General features: G+C 31.7%; 1 protein-coding gene across 1 annotated transcript; it reads left to right on the forward strand.

Annotated features, from left to right (window-relative positions):
• The first annotated feature begins 11363 nt into the window (after positions 1-11363).
• Positions 11364-12705, forward strand: LOC137837210 (ribulose bisphosphate carboxylase small subunit, chloroplastic 1). The gene is made up of 3 exons (XM_068646138.1): positions 11364-11880; positions 11980-12114; positions 12225-12705. Exons 1-3 carry the CDS (start codon positions 11704-11706, stop codon positions 12453-12455), a joined length of 543 nt encoding a protein of 180 aa, XP_068502239.1. The 5' UTR covers positions 11364-11703; the 3' UTR covers positions 12456-12705.
• Positions 12706-21730: the final 9025 nt, after the last annotated feature.

The raw sequence follows: 21730 nt of genomic DNA on the forward strand, positions 1-21730 counted from the left end.
TAACAAAGATTGGAGAAGAAAGAAGGCCTCAAAATGAGAAGAAAGAAGGTCTTAAAAGACTATCCTTTTTGTTTGTGTGGAGTAACATTTGATTTTCTTGTTCAATTTTCTTAACCTTGTAAATATGTATAAAAGTAAATAAAATAGAGTAGAAAAATGTATTGGACTTAAGTGTAAAAAAATAAACACATAAGTGGGCTAAAATTGGGTTTGATTAGGGAAGTCAAAGCCCAATTTAAGAGTTAATGTTCAACTCTCTTCATTAGAGATATCAAAAAGCCTAATTAGAGAGGCATGAAGAGAATATACATGACCATACACCCATCTACACAACCTAGGCAAGCTACAAAGAAGCACAAAGCCTTATAAACCCTTCAAGAATATAGAAATCAAGCAATATGAGATTTCCACTCTACTATAGGCCCCAAAAATTCTATGCAACTGCATTTCTCCTAATGTTTTCCCACATCATGTTGTTCCTTGAGTGGGTATAGCTCCTCCATCTATAAATAAGAGGCCTATTCCCCTCCCCCCTCCCCCATTTTCCCTCTTTGTACTACTTTTGCTTTGAATAAGAATTGAACTTGTCAAGAGCTTGTCTTCTTGTTCATTTGAAAGTCTTAAAAATGAGAGTAATTTTCTCTTAGGTTCTCATACCAAGAGACTTTTCTTGGAAGAGTTCCTCGCAAGTTAATATTCTTAAAACTTGGGAAAAAGTTGTATAGTTTTTGCTAATTCTTCCTCTCACGCTTGGAGGGATGGTTCGATCAATTGGTATTAGAGCTAGGTCAATTAGAAGGCTATAAGAGCTAAGTTTTCTTTTTCATTTTAAAAGTTTTGTCTTATATGTTTGATGTTTCATGTATGATCATTGTTTGAGTTTTAGGATAGTTTGAATTTTGTGTCAAATGGATGTGTGTTTTTTTATTCAATTTACTTGTTCTAGTCTTGAATCAATATTGTTTTAGGCTTCCTATTGCATGTGTTAGTTTTGTGTTCATGTCAAATTTTTCTAGATTGTATAACTCCATTACTTAGCTTTAAATTTATGAATCATCCTTTTATGTTTAGAGTTTCGTTTAGTCCTTACTATGTCATGAAAATCTTTAAAAGTAGGCCTTAATTTTTTTTTTCAAAATTTGGCATGCTTTCTAATTAGTGTTGTCGAATTGTTTAGGATTTATTCTCTTGTGTTTGAGTTTATTTTTTTCTATTAGTCATTAGCAAAAATCAAAATCATTTTCGTAGACTTGTATGTGTTGGTCGAAAGCCTCCTAGGACATTACTAAAGAATTTTCCTCAATTGAACCATTCTTGAATCATATTTAATCTTCTACACTATGGTGAAATATGGTGTATGGATTGAGTTGCTCTTGAATTTTTGAATTTTTTGCATTGTAATCTATTAGACCGTGACCTTGAGAGCTGAAAAAGAAAAAAAAAATACTAAGAACAAAAAGAACAAAGTAAAAGGTCAATCATATCTTACACAAAAGTCAAAGAAACAGAGCAATTCAAGTGTACTAGTGATCATTGTTGAGATTTTGTATTTGAGTTGAACTTGAATTTTTTCAATTTTGAATGATGTAAATTGCACATGTGATAAGACATATTGATTGATTTGATTCAATACTTTTGTTGATTTTGAAATCCTACTTTAGTAACTTTCATTAGGTTCATTTTGAGTGCTTTTCCTTTTCTTCTATCTCCTTTCAGTTTTCTCATGCAATCTATCAATTGATGTTTAGCCTCCTAAGTTGATAATTTTTTTATTTGAATTGCTTTGTAGTCCTTTTGAAGTCATTAGACTTAACACCTTGTTTTTCCTTAAGTTTTGGTTTGAACTCACCTCTCCATAAGGTGGCATATTAGGTGTGTTAGTGAAGAACTAGTGGAAAGATCACTCTTGTGTCTAAGACTTTGGAAGGCATGGAAATTTGGAGTGCAAACACATGAGGAAAAGAGAGTTGGACTAAATTTCACATACCAAAAGGAAAGGAAATAAAAAATAAGCAAAAACAAAGGAGAAGTATAATTTTGATCTATATAGCTCACAACCATTACTTTTAAACAATTGTCACAAAACCTTTATATTTCCTTGAATTTTTTGCTTTTTTTTCTTTGCTTAAGTGTTTGGAAAAATGCCTTAGGAGCAATCCTACTAAAACATTGTAATATTAAAGCACATTTAGTGGTGAAAGTGTGTTAGAAGGCTTCAAGTCTCACAAGCACTTAGGAAAAATCGTCTACTTTATTGCTTTCTTTGAGATATCAATTTTGCAACTTTTTCTCTTTACTTTCTTCATTGTTTTATTGATTTTTAGTCTTCGTGATAAATAGGAAACTTTATCTTAAATCAAATCAATTTGTTGACCTTCCTTTGGTCATTTAGAACTTTTTGCACACAACAATTACAAAAAAAAATGTTTTGAAGTTTTTTTCAAGGAAAATTTGTGAAAACTGTCTAAGGAATCTCTGGCTAAGAAAGATTTGATTTTCAAGTTTGTCCTAGTGAGGCACCTATCTTTTCTGGGAGTGAACATAGAGAAATTTTGACTTTTTGATCTTGTAGGAAACTTCCAACTTTAAAACCTTTTGTAAAAAAATTTATCACTCTTTATTGAATCAAAATCTTTTGTGAAAATAAGTTTTTTTATTCAAAAATGAGGGATCATTTTCATCATTCATCTAGTGTACAAGGTAGTACTAGGGACCCAAGAGAAGAAAAAAATTTAAGAGATGACTGATGACTATTTTACCGCAAGTTACTAAAAGAAAAAAGTTTAACGGAGGTTATTTAGCGGATGTTAATATAACCCTAGAAATTGTTTTAATTAAAGGAGGTTTTTTAACCTTCATTAAGTTGCAAAGGTTATTCTAAAATCTCAGCAAAACAATGGAGGTTGTTTAACCCTTGTGAAATCTCAAAAGTTTATTTTAAAACCTCAGCAAAATAACAAAGGTTTTTTAACCTTCGTTAAATTTCAAAGATTTATTCTAAAACCTCAACCTCAGCAACTTAACAAAAGTCTTTTTAACCTTTGTTCAAAGGTTTATTTTAAAATCTCAACAAAATAACAAAGGTTTTTTTTAACCTTCGTTAAATTCCAAAGATTTATTGTAGAGCCTCAATAACACATTCCATATTTTTCAAAATTTAATAAATAAATATAATTAAATCTATTTATAAATAAATAACTAAAAACTATACAATTTTAATATATTTTATATATTTTATAATTAATTTCTCTAAATTTTGAAAGTGTAACTTTACATTACAAATAAATTTTCTAAAGTTTCAAAAATTTATTTTAAAAAATCAGCAAAATAACCTTGAATAATAAACATTTCAACAACTAATCTTGGATAATAAGTATTTCAACAATATTTGCATATTTCTTATGATTGATGGTAGTTGGTTTATATAATTCCTAGTTTTTTTTTACGAGCCCATACTTCAAAAAATCTGACTAATTTTGTTTTAGCTTTTGATGTACATATTTTGTGTGCAATTTTTGTTTTAGTTATAATTGTTAATATTTAATTCTCATAATTTTGAAATATTTTAAATTAAGGTCTTTATTTTAAAATGCCTCTAATAATTAATTCAATGTGAAAGTGAGAAGTAATAAAGTTAATTTCTCCTTGCAATATGTTCTTGCAATCTTTATCCCATAACACAAATGGCTTTGAAGCCCACATCAGATAGATAATGCAATTATTTAGGAAATATAAAGCAGTGATAAACATTAGTTTTTGTCGAGCTAGGTAATAGTGGCTTGTGACCCATGTTGGCACAGTAAGGTGATGGCAGAAGCAGTATTGGAGTAAGAAGAAGATAGTGTCTTATTTATTGTTTGTTCTCCTTATATATAATAGACATAAGTGTGACTAAATTGTGATTCCTTGCTAGGACTACTTTCCACAGCCATTGAGCCTGTGTCGGAGACTAGTGACTACGGTAGAAGAGATAAGTCAAAAGGATCATTAGAGATGGTAAAAAATGGGGTTGAAGATTATTTCAAATGACAAGTCATTTTACGGGAATTTTGAAACTCGTGGTATTTTACGAAGATTCTTAAACCCATTGTATTTTATGGAGGTTCTTAAACTCATGGTATTTAACAAGGGTTCTGATAGACTTTCATGCAGTTTAAAAAAGCCGGGGGAACACGTTTCCCATGGATGGTTTAGCGAGGGAAACTGCAACCTTGGGTAAATGACTTAATAAAGGTTTTAACCCTGGATAATGTAAAAATAAAACCCTAATAAAAATACTTTTATTGTAATGAGTGCACCACGTTGTCAAAAGTAATAATTTGTCCCTAACAATGAATATCGAACCCACAAAGAACATTTGAATTATCAAGTATAAGATTCACTGAATTACCAACCCTGTTTTGGCAACACTGAATCGTGCAGGGGCTGTTTTGTTGGTACTTGAACAGGATCTGGGTTACTGATGGTGGGTGGCTTATTAGCTTGCTTGTTTACTATGGTTGGTGTGCTTACTGGATGATGTAGGGTGGCTGCCTATGTTGCATACATGGGCCCTACCACATTTAGTGGATATGAGGTAGAAGCATGGTTATACGGAGGGTGTCTATGGAGTGATGCCAACTTTGGGTTGGGCAGGGGAGCTGGATGAGGCAATAACGTGCCGAGAAGGAATGCAGATAAATAAAAGAACAAAGTGACACAATGATCATGGTAAGCTGGTTGATTGTATATGGCGCTGGAATTCTTTTCAGTCGATTTCCATTTGACTAATTCGCAACTAAGGTAGTAATTGGTATTTGAAGTGTTCTAGATTAGTTGGTTGGTGGTGAGTGTTCTGTAATGCTTTGTGTTGAAGAACAGAAGCAGGGAGTTGCTGCTACATTTTATTGTGATGTGTGAAACATTGGAATTGGCCGTGCAAATCCTAGGTGCATACACTTTATTGAGGTCATTAGTTTTGTGTTTGTTGAAGTGAATGTAAGCAAGACTTTATAGGGTGGAACCAATGTCCAACATGGAGTATAGGAAATAGCGGAGGAAGGTACTATCAGGGAGCTATGGAGGTCTTTCATGCTACTGTATGCTTTCCCTTTTAGCAACTCGATGGAGCTAAGTGTAAGGCTCCTAGTCTTCTATAGTAATCAGCATTGTACCTTCTTCTTATGTGGGATGCTTTTTTATTTTGTTTGTTTCCTTATGTGATCTGGTAAGTGTAAAAGGGTTGGGATACCCCTTTTGTATTCCCTCAATTTAATTTCATTCTTTGCTGATAAAAAAAAGTATAAGATTCACTAAATAGAAAACAAAATAATAAAGTTTGTTGGGAATTTGTTATGATTGCAATAATTAAAAAAATATTAAGTCAAAGAGTTTGTTGGTTCAATTGAGAAAATTGGGATTGGGGCCATCCTTCTCACTCTTTTTGTATTTTGAATAGCATGGTAATATTCTATCTTTTGATTGATGTTGTGGAGATATAAAAGTCATTTATATCGATTCCTCGCATATAAAATTATTAAGAAAGTCTCCTAAATATCGATTACTCGCATATTTATAAAAACTTATCATTATGATTAGATGTTGATAACATCTAACATTTAAAATTTATTCCTACCATTCAAATATGTTAAGCTTTGTCATTTCGGTCAGAAACTTAGAAGTACTTTCCAGTCAAATCTGAGAATCTTGATCATGGTAAACAAGCATTACACTTAAAATGAAAATATCAATCATCAATCAAGAACAAAATATTATATATAAATATCACCTCAATACATAAGAGTTTGAAAAGATTACTCTTAATCCCAAAGGGTAGAATTAGCCACTCATGTTGGCTATTACAAGAATGGAGAGTAAGAAAAGAAGATCATGTGTTTCTCCTTGACGAATGCCTCCTCTAGGGTTTCTAACGCCTTTTATTCTCCCAATTGATTTCCAATCCGCTCAATGATTTCTAAGGTTGTGCCTCAAATCTCTTATTTAACCTTGTTGGGCTTGGCTAAGTGACTTCTCACTTGGGGAAGTTGGGCTCACTTGGGCGAGTTGGACGAAAACATGCCCAACGTCACTGAGTGATCTTTCCTGAGTGAGATCCTCTAGGAGCTTCTGGTTTCAGTGAGTTTGGGCGAGCTTGGGTGAGTACTGGTGCATTCCAGCTTTTCCTTTTCAGCTTTGTATGTTATCCTTTTGCCCTTTCATCTCCATTCTTCCATAAAATCCTAAAATTAACACAAATTTGGGAATAAATCATTCTTATTCAAATTAAAATCACAAAATATGTAAAAAGGTTTAAATTCATAAATTATGGTTATGTTATAGTTATTTTATCAATTAATATCCATAAGTGTCTGTACTTTAATATGAAATATTATTGAAATCTGACACTTATCAACTCTCTCATACTTAGAATCTTGCTTGATCTCAAGCAAAGTAACTAAATATCACTAAATCATATTTAAATTTAAATATCAAGACAACTTAATTCACTAAACAACATATTGAATTAGAAACTTATGATGCTTCCAAAATTTAAATATAGCAAAATATAGATACAATCAACTTTCAAGATCAAATCAAAACAATAAAATGACAATTCATCAAGGGATTTCTTCTCATATGCTCACAGGTAAGTGTTTCTCTCTATTTTCACTAAATCATAACAAATTATAGTTGCTTTTCATTTCGTCTTCATATCACAAACATATTAGAAACATGAATCTTAAGGTCTTTTACAAGGTTATAGCGAGGCTGGGCTGCCAAAAAGTATTGGTTTTTCAAATAACAAAATGCATATTTTAAAGAAGAACATACCTATAATCTAATTATAGCACATATGTGTTATCTAATCAACATTTTCTTTTTACTTCACAGTTTTCCTCATTTTACTTTTACTTTTTCATGATCTTCACATGAATTCTCTTTCTCTCTTTTTTTCATCAATAGGAATAGATTCTTCCTATTTTCAATTATTTTGAACTTTCATCAATTAGAACCAACCATTCTCTTTTCTGTATATATTGCATTTATGTTCTTTGATAAGTGCCAAATTTCAGTAATATTTCATATTAAAATATAAATACTTATGAATATTAATTTCTAAAATAAGTATAAAATAATCTCTAATTTATACATTTTTACATATTTTATGATTTTAATTTCAATAATAACAATTTATTCCCAAATTTGTTTTAATTTCAGGATTCTAGGGAGAATGGAGATAATTAAGCAAAAGGGAAATATACAAAGCTAAAAAGAGAAAGTTGGAATGTATCAACACTCACCAAAGCTGTCCAAATTCGCAAAAAGCCAAGATGCTACCAGTGGATCTCGCTCAAGCGAGATAGTGCCAGTAATGTTGGGCCTTTTTACGTTTTACTCACCCAAGCGAGCCCATTAGCACCCAAACGAGAAGTCACTTAAGTCCAAACAAATTAGGTTAAATAGGAGGCTTGAGGCACAACCCTAGTGTGCCAAATTGAGAGGAAAACACCATTGAGTGACTTGTAACCCAATTAAGTGAATAAGAGGTGTGTGAAACATTAAAGAAGACAATCGTCAAGGAGAAACATCCTAGATCTTCTTTCCATGTCATCTTTGCGTGTAATAGTTATCATGAGTGACTAATTCTACCCTTTGTGATTGATAGTACTCTGTTCAAACTCTTATTATTGAGGTGATATTTGAATATAATATTTTGTTCTTGATTGATTATTCGTATTATTGTTTTGCTTCTAAGTCTTGATCTAGAATCTTTAATCTCACTAGAAAGTATTTTTATGGTTCTGACTTAAAAAATAATACTTAACATATTTGAATACTAGGAATAGACTTGAAATGTTAATTGCTATCAACATCTGAGTTGGATTCTAAGTTGTTTTTATAAATATGTGAGGAATTGATTTTTAGGAAACATCTTAATAATTTTATATGCGAGAAATCGATATAAATGAATGTTATACGGACATCAATATATATCAAAGGACATAATGTTCCCATGCTAATCAAAATACATAAAAGTGAGAAAGATGAAAGCCAATCTCTATTTTACCAACTTGAAGCAACAAATTATTTCCCTTGTTTTCTGATTAATCATTGCCATCACAACAACTTTCAACGCATTTTTACTATTCTATTTTATATTTAGTGAATATTTTACTTATTTATTCTACTGTCCCTTGTGGGTTCGATATCTATCTTTAGGAACACATTACTACTTCTGACAATGCGGTGCATTTTCCATAAAAAAAAGTCAACATTCTCCTTCCTTAAACATGCCAAAGGGTAGGAAAATATATCATTAAAGGTTTAGGGTGCAATAATAACAAAAAATCTTGACTCAAAGGGGATATATAAAAAATTGAATTCTAATAAGATAAAGGTTGGTTATTTGGCCCTAGGTTCGTAATTAACCTAATTGCCTCAATCATCTTCTTTTATGATGTAACAAAAACAAAATTAAAAATTAAGCAACCACAACTATCAATTCATCACTAAAACTCTTAAAATTGTTTAAGGTTCACACACTCACTTGGTTTACTCATTCTTTATTGTTTTGTCATTCTATGTTCTAATCAATCATCCTGTTAAACTTTCATGTATCACAATTTCAACTATATTTGAGTAGGGATTCAATAATATTTTCTTTTCTAACCCGTGTCTAATTTATTTCACTATTTAATATTTAAACACAAAGTCCTTTTTTCCACTATTCAAATTTAATATTGGAGTTCTTATTTATTTAAGAAAAATAAAACTAGAAAACTACTCAACAATTAAATTAAAATAAAAATGATTCAAGAAAAATAATTCAAAACATAAAAATAACATAATAAGCAAATAAGCCAAAAATTATTCAAGAATATCAATTCAAGCCATTTAAAACAAAATAAGAAAATAAGCAAATAAAAAAACAAAATCAGCAAATAAGAAAATAAACATAAATAAATAAATAAAACAAAATTTAAATAACTGAAAAAAAAAACTCCAAAAATAAAATCATATTTTTGCTCAATCCTCTCTTCATAAGGAGTCATCCAGCTCTGTGTTAAAGTCTTCATCTACAGTTGTAGATGGCCCTGCTTCATTTGCTGGATCTGCCCCCTGAATAATAAAACTTATCCCTAGGCTACGCTACATAGGCTGCAAATTTATCGAGAGGCGAATAGGGATTGGGTTGCCTTTAGTTTCTTACTTTGAGACCTTCAAACTCGCTCAAGTGAATTAGATGTGTTGCTCAGGCACATTATATAAGTGGAATTTCACCTAAGCAAGATTTATCTCGCTTGGGCTAGATGACTCCAAAGAGCACCTCTTGTTTATCCGTCTAACTCACCTAGGCAAGATATACCATGCCTGGGCAAGGATCCCTGTAAGAAATACTGATTTGACACCGTCAACCTCGTCGAGGCGATATTTACTACGCTTGGGCGAGGTTCCCTATACAAAAATTGAACTTTTACATCATCAAACTCGCCCAAGCGAGACATATGATGCCTTAGCGAGTTTCTCTATAGAAAAACATGGTTTTTTAAGGAGTAAAAATCAAACAAATAACAAATCATCATAAAACTTAAATGTGTACTAGGTTTCCTCACAGTGAGCGTTTGTTTAACGTCATATAGCTTGATGCCTGATTCTCTAGGGGTCATTTAAAAGAATTATCATAGTAAAGTTCTCCTTCTCATTACCCAAGTATGGTTTTACCCTTTGACCATTTACTACCAAACTTCTATATTATATTGGGTCTTCCAACTCTATTGCTCCATAAGGCTTTACCTTTTTCACAATATAAGGGTCTGACCACTTAGATTTTAACTTTCCATGAAAACGTCTCAATCTGGAATTGAATAACAACACAGATTGACCAATATGAAAATTTATTTCCACTATCTTCTTGTTGTGATATTTCTTTGTGCCTTCTTTATAGAGATTTGAAGAACTATAGACATTTAATTTCATCTCTTTAAGTTCCTGGGTTTGTAATTTTTTCTTTTCTTAAATTGCTTTAGCATCTAAGTTTAACGTCTTTAATGCCTAATATGCTTTGTATTCTAATTCCACTGGAAGATGGCATGCTTTCCCATAGATCAACTGAAATGGAGAAAGAGCAGTAGGAGTTTTAGATGCAGTCTTATAGGCTCACAGAGCTTCGTCAAGCTTGATTGACCAATCTTTTCTAGACGAGGCCACTGTTTTCTCTAATATTTTCTTTATTTTTCTATTAAAAACTTCTGCTTGCCCATTTGTTTGTGGGTGATAAGTTAAAGCCACCTTATAACTAACCCTCTAATGTTCTAAAACCTTTTTTAACTAGGTATTACAAAAATCATAACCACCATCACTTATAGGAGTACCAAACCTGCAGAAAATATTCTTTTGAAGAAATTGCATGACTGTCTTGGAATTTGCATTCTACCATGGAATTCCTTCAATATGGGAGAGTTTATTGGTGTTTTCTCTGTGTTTCTTGAAGTTTGGACAGCTATGGTTGCTGAGTTTTATGGAGTTATACATGCAATGGAGGAAGCTCAAAAGATGATGCTTATTAATGTATGGCTTGCATGTGATTTTGTCTTGGTTTGTGCTCCATTTACTGCTAGGACTAATGTTCCGTAGATGTTTCGTAGTAATCGATGAAATACTTATCTTAATTATTGTGGGTTAGGTTTAGGATTACTCATATTTCTCGTGAAGGGAAAACATGTGCTGATAAGTTCGCTAATTTATGATTTATTCATAGAGAATCATTTTATTAGTATAATAAGTTTCCATCTAGTTTGTTCTTAGAATTCTTTATGAAAATATATAGTCTACTTATGTATTGTTTTTGTTAACATATGAGTTTTGGTCTAGTCTCCCTATATTTATTTATTTTTATTTACTTTTTTTTTTGTTAATATATATCATGACATAAACCCCAATTTCTTTTAAGAAAATTAAAGTTATACCCATCATGAGTATCTAGTATCATTAAAATGAGACCACATATATACCTTTAAGCACATCATTATCGCTTATAAACACACAAACATAATTACATCAATAAAAATATATTCTTAAAAACTTTTACAAGTCTTTATTTAAAATCAACCACGAATCAATTTTAAGCACTAAGTAAAAGTTTCAATATTTTTAAAGGGCGTCAAATTAATATTGTTAAAGCAGGTTTTCTTTCTATTCTCAAAAAGATGGGTAAAAGGGAAATGAGCATATTTTATTTGTTTTAATCACAAGTGTATATGTACAAATGTGAGTTGATGAATGCAATTTCAAAATTTAATTTATTATAAATAATTTTTTTTTCTAGTGGTATTCAGGTGTAGTGTTATCAAGGTATCAACACACTTTTTCTAATTGACAACGGATTTTTTTTTTCTGGATTAAATTAGAGGATCACAATATTTGGACTTCGTATGAATAATACTTGACTTTTGATTTGAGCTTTATAATTGTTATCTCATGCAAGCCACTTTCAAGATAAGGCTAGCTTTCAAAATTTTGCTGACTCGTGTGGCCAATATGCTGTAATGTCATCACTTATAGAATCCGACGGTTGTAACATCTCAGCAAGCAAACCCCTCCATCTCACACCATTGGATCAGTACTGTACAAATGATAGTATTATATAAAGCAAGTAGGAGCAGAAGCTTGGGCATCTAGCAGCAGAACAGCAAGTGATTCAGAAGTAAGAAGAAGAAGAAGGAAATGGCTTCTTCAATGATCTCCTCCCCCGCTGTGACGACCGTTAACCGTGCCGGTGCCGGTGCCGGTATGGTGGCTCCTTTCACTGGGCTGAAGTCCCTGGGAGGGTTCCCAAGCAGGAAGATGAACAATGATATTACTTCCGTTGCGAACAACGGTGGAAGAGTGCAATGCATTCAGGTAAGAGAAGATATTTATGTGATAGGAAAATGTGAAGATTTGGAAGTTGGTTGGTTAGTTAGTTTGTTAACTGAATTATGATGGAAATGAAATGAGTAGGTGTGGCCAACAGTTGGGAAGAAGAAGTTCGAGACTCTTTCGTACCTGCCACCCCTGACAAAAGAACAATTGGCAAAGGAAGTAGACTACCTTCTTCGGAAAGGATGGGTTCCGTGCTTGGAATTCGAATTGGAGGTGAATTTGTTGAATTGAATTGAAAGGGTTATTATGGTTAATTTATGAATGAATGAATGAATGAATGAATGATGTTGATGTTTGTGTTTGATGTTGATGTGTGTTGATAGCATGGTTTCGTGTACCGTGAACACAACAAGTCACCTGGATACTATGATGGAAGGTACTGGACGATGTGGAAGCTGCCTATGTTTGGGTGCACTGATTCTTCTCAGGTGTTGAAGGAGCTTTACGAGGCTCAGACTGCTCATCCCGATGGTTTCATCCGTATCATTGGATTTGACAACGTTCGTCAAGTGCAGTGCATCAGTTTCATTGCCTACAAGCCACCAGGCTACTAAGTCTCCAAAATTTCCCATTTCATTTTGCTTTTTTGTTGCCCAGATTATCCTCATCCGAAACCTAGAGCCTAATCCTTCTGCGTAAGGAAATTTATTTAATGAGATGACCTCTCTCAACATATGTTTTATATATATTTATATATATATATGTATCTGGGATGGAACCAATTACCATTTGCTTTCTGATATTCACATTCTGTACTTTTGGTTTCTGTTATCAGATATGAAAGGATGAGAAATTAATGAATTATCTGCTGATTTTTTGTTCCTATGCTCCCAAATAACTTCATGAACCATTACTAGTTTAATTGTGCCAATAAATGAAGGCTAATAGAGGAACTCATGCTGGATATTCGAGTAGGCACCGTGGTTGAGCTTTAGCCTTTACTTTGTCACACACATGTAATGTACGAATGTTCTAAGAATTATTCCACTTCCAAAACTAAATAAGAATTCCATAATTTTTTAAAACAATGATATATACTGGTTTAGTATATAGCATGCAGCCACTGTATTGATCAACAACTACCAAATCGTTTTGTTAAATATGTGCAAAGAAAGAGACGTACAAATTCAAAGTTGTGTTTGTTTCCAAGCAATAAGTACCAATTGCCAATGAACCATTTGGTTTGATTCCATTGCTACTCTCCTCACTGCAATTTTCAAAATTATGATTTGGAAAGCAGCACCAAAAAACATGATTTGGTCATGATGAGCTGGTTCTACCAAATTTTACCATTTTTTTCTAGAATTACCAGAATCTCATAAATTATCTACAATTAATTTGAAGAAGATTCTCTTATCTATTTTTAAGAAAATCAATAAATACAAATAAACAACTAAAATAATTAATTATTATATTGATTTTTTTTATATATATAAAAACTTTCATGTTAGACATCACTATGCAACTTGACATCTCAGATAGACCGACATCTCATATAACAACACTCCTCTATCATCACATGAATAATGATTAAATTAGAGATCATTTTATAAACAAAAAATTATTGATATCTAAAATAATTTCTACTATTGATAAAAATTTATAAAAGTAGTTTTTAAATTGGTATCTAACCATTAACTACTTTATATTCTAAACTAGTCTTCATTATTCTTTTAAAAACTAATTTAGAATCTAAAATATTAGTAATTAAAATCTTGATAACTAATTTAGATATACTAATATATAAACTATTTTATAAATTTTTATTAATAATTTAGATATCAATAATTTTTTATTTTTTAAAATAGTACCTAATTTAGTTAACATAGTAAATAATAATTATTTTTTAAATTTTATTTTTATTTAATAAACTTTATTTTTATTTAATAAATTTTTTTAATAGTTATTGATTAGCAAACTGAATCCTTTGGATGGATTAATATTTGTGAACCCTTTTGATAACTACATTTGTGAACAAGGATACTCCTATAAGATATAGAAACGGATAAGAAGTTTCACCTACTTTACCTCCACGACCACATCATCATTCAATGTCATGAATATACAAATCAATTGGACTTTCTTTTCAAATATTTATTTGTGGATAAGAATATGCTTATATTCTACAACATATGATTCTTTCAATCCAACGTTAAATAAAATAATTCTTAGTAGATGAAGAATGCGAACTTTCATATAATGTACGAATCATATAATACTTTATTAATCAACTTCATTTTAATGGATATACCACACTTTTAAATGCAGAATTCTGTCTAAAAGAAAATACTAACTATAAGATAATTGTTAGTACTAAAAATTTAATAATTAAGTCTCATATTTTATAAAAAAAATATTAAGTTAGCATCTAAGACCTATTATTAGAGTCCATACTTATTTTAAGGATTTTCTTTTAAGAAAATTTATTCAAAATTAAAAAGTAAAAATAAAATAAAATTGCAGCTATCCATGGATACTCGAACGTATAAAAAAAATCATTGATATTTTTTGGTGAATACTAAAATAATAGTGAAACGAGTAGTGGAATGAATTTTTGAAATAGAAACTTTATCTATACCATCTCTACTGTGATCCACTGATAACTCAACGAGAAGGATATTAATTTAAGCAAATTTTAATCACTTCAACTTTCTTTGATTATTATTATTAGAAAAATACTTTCATAGTTTTAAATTTAAGTACCTTTTTAATATATACATATATATATATATATATATATATATAATAGGAATATTCAATTAACTCAACTACTATTCTTTATCGGTAGGAAGTGGTTAATTTTTTTTATATTTTAATTAAAAGATAGTGTATGTTTATTTAAGAAATCTAACTCTTTTTGTACATACTTTTAATGGTTACTTATTTATCAATCTTGTTAATTTATTTTAACCCAAATGAATAATTTGACTATGTACTCCGTTCAAGTTTATGCCGTTTGAGTTGTGAGCTTATCATGATATAAGGGTATCCTTACAATTTTCAAATAAGTTCTACAACATATCATGTTAAAGTTTTGTGGACAGAAAGGAAACTTCAAAACTACTTTAAGAAGATAAGTGTTATACAATTGTGTGGTCTAAACAGTCAAGGCATTGTGACTCCATCATAGCAAAAAGGAAAATCCAAAACAAGACATCCTCATGGATGCTTGAGGTTGAGAAATAGGTAATGTGATGTGATTCATGATTTGTTTGGTTGCTTCCTTTGCATTTTGTGAAAGAAGGATCAAATAACTTGCTATAAAAAGATTCTAAATAGATAACAACATATTAGTAATTTGTTTTTGTTTTTATTTCGGTCTATTCAAATAGATACAGATTCCTATATGTAGATTTCACAAGTTTAAGTCACAAAAATAGTTTTCAAAACGATAAGGAAGATTGCCCATGTGCTTAGAAGAAAAATTGCAATTCACCAAGTGGTTGGAAATGCTAGTTTACAAATTGTACCATATGGCACCGAGAGGTCTTCATCAAGATCATTGATTGAATACCCTTCTGGTGATGTGGTCGACATAGTTTTCATAGACTCAACAAATAGTCCTTAACAGAACATGATTAATGTGATCACAGTATAAAATGTTACCTAAACTCAGAGGCTAACTCGATAATTTGTCCTAATCTCAGTCCAATATTAAAGGTCCATCATGATCTTATACATGCGCACACCAACCAAGACAAAGGTATGCATTAAAAAAATATTTATTACTCTTGCATACCTCATACCAGGCATTAACTTAGGCATCGGATTAACTTTTGGAGGTACTCCACCCACACCAACTGAAGACCAAAGATCACATGAAATCATTAGTTAGGACTAGCACTAGCGCAAGGAGATAAAAGAAGAATTGAGACCTTCCCAACCTTTTATAAGACAATTGGGGCCCACTGTGGAACCGAGAAGGATTTGAAGAAGATTTATGGTAGCAACAAGGAGGAAGAAGAACGAACAATGAACAATTAACAATGATGCAAGGCGATCAAATCACCCTACCTTTGGCACTTCAGCTAAAGATGGTTGACATGAAGAGAATGAACAAAGAGGAGCTTCGAGATCTCAGAAAAGAGAACAAGGAGATGGGAAGAAGATTGGTCGAAGGATCCAAAGGCCTCAATGAAAAGGAGGTCGAGCATAACACGAACCCAATAGAAACCCCGTGACCTCCCATCAGCCATGACCAAACCACCTCAGTTTGGAAGTGAAAATATTGAGTTCAAGTTAAACATTTCCGTCAACGCCTACACAATCGGAGGAACACATCGACATCCCTTTGCCGATGGCATCATGTAAGCCCAACTACCACACAACTTGAAGGGACGAACCATTCACCAATACAATGGGATGACAGACCCAGACGAACACCTTGACAAGTATATTACTCATATGAGTTTATACACATTCTCAGCACCCGAACCATCAAAATTTGGTACCTCGTCATGGACGCAAATATGTCCTACAACATTCTGCTTGGCAAACCATCCCTAAACGAACTGGGCATTATAGTGGCCACCCCTACCTAGCCATGAAATTCCCCTCGACTTCCAGAGATATCGTCACCGTGCAAGTTGATCAACGAATGTCTAGGGAATGTTATGAGGCTAGCCTTCGCGTAGAGTAGATGCTCAAGGCCAAACCCTCATCACAAAGCATGAGCATCATGGCTATGGTTGATCTAGACCCCAAGAATAAGGATGAGCTCCCCATCCAACTTCAAGGAGATGACCATGTTACACGCATAGGGACTTCGTTGTCCAAGGTTGAGGTTGAGACCATATCACAATCCCTAACGAACAATGTTGATCTCTTAGCATGGACCACGATCAAGATGCTAGATGTTGATCCTTATGTGATCTCACACAGGCTATGTATCCACCTAGATGCTAGACCCATTTTGCAAAAAAAAAAAGTTGGAAGATGATAAATGAGAGCGGCGAAGGAAGAAGCCGAGAAGCTATTGGATTTCGGGTTCATAGAGGAAGCTAAATACACCACCAGGTTATCGAATGTGATCATGGTTAAGAAGCAAAGCAGAAAGTGGAGAATGTGTACTGACTACACAGATCTCGAAAATGCATGCCCGAAGGATACGTACCGGTTACCAAGTATTGATCGACTGATGGACAAGGCGGCAGGGCAGAAGATCCTTAGCTTCCTTTATGCTTACTCAAGTTACAACCAAATATGGATACATCATGGAGATAAAGAAAATATGACGTTCATGACGAACGAGGCTAACTTCTTTTACGAGGTCATATCGTTCGACCTCAAAAATGCAGGAGCGACGTATCAAAGGCGCATGGATAAGGTATTTTAAGGCCTCATAGGCCAAAGTGTAGAAGTTTAAGTGGATGACATCATTGTCAAGTCCAAAACATGCGAAAAACACGTCAAGATTAAACTTGTTAGACGACTCTACATTACTAAAGTTGTTAGAGGGTCTCATAAAGTTAGGCTTGTTGAATGGTCTCTATGTTCAAAAGAATAAAATCAATTGAATTTCATGTTGGCAGATTGTTGATGCATGAGGGTGTTGAAATGCATATTGGTACTAGATGTTGAAAGTAGTGTTCCATCACCTAATCAAGTAATAAGATCAAGTGTTGGAAGAAAAATTGGTTAAGGAAGATGGGGAAGCAAAATTGATTAAAGAAGACCCAATTTCAATGAGACAAAGCTCATTAAACACTTCTGCAGAGTTTCCTTTCTATTTCAAATTCAAGTGTGAAATACATGAGGCAAGGAATTCTATTTATAGGAGAGAGTGTCTTAGAGAGCAAGATAGATGGGTATGGGTGTCATTTGTGAGAAACCTTCTAGAAAGTATATCAAAGTGGAAAGCCTCCCAAGCTAGCCTACATCTTATAAAAACTAGGTTAAAAACCCTAATCCTAGGTGCATTGTCATGAAAAGTGGGCTTTGGCCCAAGCCCAAACTATACTAAGTGCACCCTACTCTAGCTTATTCTTCTATTTAGACCCCCAAAGTGAGCCCAATTTATTTACATAAAATTGTCTTTTTAAAAGACCAGAAGAAAGAACATTTGATGTTTTGGCCTATGTTAGTTCTTCTTCTGTTGAGGTTATTCTAAAGTTTGGTGGAGTCTTCTCTTGGATGCTGAGATGATTGACTTAATTGTGAAGTGTCTATTGTGTCCTTGGTTATCATATATGATAAAATTTGTTTAAGCAAGATAATTCTGAAAAAAATATTTTTGTTTCCTAAAAACACACTCTTAATATCTTTTTAGTTCCACAAAACTTGCGAATAAAGCCTTTTTGTTTTCAAATATTACATTACTTTGATTAAATGCTTTTCTAACAAATATATGTATTCTAAAGATTTAATTTTTTGCAATTAACTGTTTTAAACAAAATTTGCTACATGTTCAATTTGTTCATTGAACTACCTATCGTTAACAAAAGTTGTAGATGTTTAATTGTTCTACTACTTATTGCAGTTATACAAAACATTATTACATCATTCAAAATCTCAAATAAAACATTCAGCTTATTTTTGTTATCATGAAACATAAACTTCGCATATGATCTTATGGTCATCAAACTGTCTAGTGTGATATAGATCATCCATGAGCTCAAGAGACTGTCTATGAGCTCAAGAGACTGTCTAGAAGCTTAACAGACATTTTAGACAAATAATCCACATCATCTAGGATCTCAACAAATTCTTACTCTTTTTCTCCTTTAATTCAAACAACTCAACTTTTCAGTCCCTTTTTGTTTCATTTCTTTCTCTTTTTACCCCTGTCCCAGTCAAACTAAACCCTTGAAATAAATTAGTTGAGACAAAAGGAGCTCAAATTTCTCTCCAAAAAATAGAAAGATAGAGTGGAAGATGAAGGACACACAAGTCATAAATTAAGTTGATTATTTTTTTAAGACTATTTTAAATTTTAAGAACACAAGTTAAAGTAAAAACAAAAAAAGGTGAGTTACTCTCTATGTACTCAAAACCTAACAAAGAAATGAAAGATAAAAGGGAAACAATGCATAATAGCCACTTGCTTTTGTTGGGACCAGAACAAAACAAAAGGGTCATTATTGTTGAGGGGACTAAGATAAGGACTGTACTGTGAGCATTTGGCTCATATACACTTCAAAAATGTGGTGCAGATGGGGATGAAGAGAAGTGGAGAAAATGAAGACCAATTTTTCTACTTCTCAATCAATCAATCCATGACGACGCAGTCCTTTTGGATGTGATTCCCATGTGACCCACCAAGACTCATCATTCATCAAGTTCTAGGTTTTTGACCTTAAGACAAGTTCAATTACCCTAGAAAAATAGGTTTAGGATCACTTTTTCTTTCATCAACATTTTCTTTTTTAAAAAATTAATTAAACAAATTTAAGAAAAAATGTGCTACATGTCACTAAAAAAGTTGATGAACTAAGTTTAGAAAAATACGAATACATTAAAAATAAATGTCTCCTAAAAATAGTCTATAGTTTCAAAAATAGTCACCACACAAAATAGTAACTTTTAACCTTAAAAATAGAAAAATATCAGGAGCTAATTACGTACTAAGAATTATAATGATCAATGTAGTTTTCGTTGCATTAAAGAACCCTAGAAAAATTATATGTTGTGATTCTATTCTGACAAAAACAAGTCATACCCTATGAACCGGACCTGTGTTCATGGTCTCTTGTACTCAGTTTTGTTCTCTATAAATTAAAATACATGTCGTATTGCAAATATAATTACGAAAGGCTAGTAACTGAGGAAAGTTACAAATTTATGAAAATAGAGAATTAAATAAATTTTTTCTCAAAAATGGGCTGATACTTCACGCCCATGATATATAAAATAAAGTTTTCTTTATCAAAAATTTGTTTCTCGGTTTCCCCAAAGTTTTCGATTGTTGGACATTCTGATAATTAGAATTTCTTATGTTGTGTTTGGTATAGCCAATTTAATGTTTATGAGAAAGAACTTGAGTGTAGTTGTGAGGATTTTATGTATTTGGCATAAATGATTTAGAAAGAGTGTGGAGTGAGAAAATAATCTGAGATGGGGAGAAAGAAGATTTATAGGTTTTGTGTTTTCTTTTTATCCGTAATAAAAAATAAATAAATATGAATCACTTTAAGGGTGATCTAACCTTTATACATGAACTCAACCATAACCTTCATCACAAGACTTACTCCAAAGTCTCTCTAAATCGAACTCTCATAACTAATCCAGAGGAAGACATCTAGGAGAAACAGTCATACAACTTAAATAAATACATCATTTCATATTGAATATATTTTAAATAAATACATCATTTCATATTGAATATATTTTATTGCACGTTGTGCATGCTCAAATAATAATTTTCAAAGTTAAACCATAACTATTGTTGGAAGTGAATGAGAAAAGAAACATTCAAGTCGTAAAGAAAGGCAGAGACAAGAAGCTTGTGTGTCCATGAATGGTCTCCAACTGCTTGGAAAAAATTAGATACGTGGCTTTAATCCAACAACTTGGTGACTTTTAAGGTTGAGTAAGGTTCCAATGTGTTACCTTTGCCTTCAAACCATTGCAACTCTGATGAAGACTTAATCTACCACCGTTTGTTCCAACATGAAGAAGCTTTTTCATTAACACCATAGGAGGAATTGGACAAGCAGGGTTAGGTTGTAAGGAATAAGACTAGACTCGTAGCCAAAAGATACTCATAAGAGAAAGATATAGATTACACTTACGCTTCTCTATCTCATTTAGAGCAATACAAATTTTGTTGTCATTTGCTACTTTCGGTAAAATGAAATTATATCAAATGGATGTGAAAAACGCATTTTTCAATAGATTCGTCAAAGAAGAAGTCTACGTGTGCAACAACTTCCTGGTTTTGAGAGTTCTACTTTCCATAACATGTTTTCAAATTAATCAAGCGTATGTATGTATCCAAACAAGCTCTTAGGCTTTGGTATGAGTGCTTAGTGTTTTTCTAAACGAAAATTATTTCAAACATGGACAAGTAGACACTATTATATTTTACAACGACTATTCAAATGAATTCATCATACATCAAAATTTATGTTGATGACATTATTTTTGGTGCAACTAATGAGCTTCTCTGCCAAGAATTTTCAAGTCTTATGTTGACGAGTTCGAAATGAACATGATGGGAGAACTTTCTTCTTAAGATTTCAAATCAAGTAAGTAGATAATTTCATATAGATACATTAGATGAAGTATGTTAGATAATTACTTTAAAATTTCATGTTAGACGATGCCAAATAGATGAGCACTCCAATACATCCAACAACTTCTCTTGGTTTAGAGAAAGAGTCAAATTCAATGGACAACTCTCTTTACAAATACATAATTAAATCCATACTCTATCTCACAACATTTAGGCCTAACATCATTTATGACGTCTTTCAGTGTACTCGTTTTCAATTTAAGACTAGGGAGGTTAATTTAACTAGTGTTTGAAAGAATTTTTAGCTAAATATTATTTTCACCTAATAAAAGAAGAAAAACTAACTACAATGCTTCACCACATATAAAATTAATTTATACATAATTTATTTATTTTTTGAAAAATTATATAAAATAATTTATATAAATTAGTTTATATATAATATTTACTATAATATACTTTTGTAATATAAAAAAAATATTAATTATAATATATTTTAAAAATATTTTAAACATTTTTTATATAAAAAATATTTTATTTTATGTAAAAATATTAGAGTTAAATATAAACAAAATATTAATTATAATATACTTTTAAATATTTTAAGCTTTTTTATATAAAAAATCATTTTATCAAAAAAATATATTAAAATTATTT

Source organism: Phaseolus vulgaris, chromosome 4, assembly GCF_000499845.2.
Source record: "Phaseolus vulgaris cultivar G19833 chromosome 4, P. vulgaris v2.0, whole genome shotgun sequence".
In the NCBI taxonomy this organism is placed as follows: domain Eukaryota; kingdom Viridiplantae; phylum Streptophyta; class Magnoliopsida; order Fabales; family Fabaceae; genus Phaseolus; species Phaseolus vulgaris.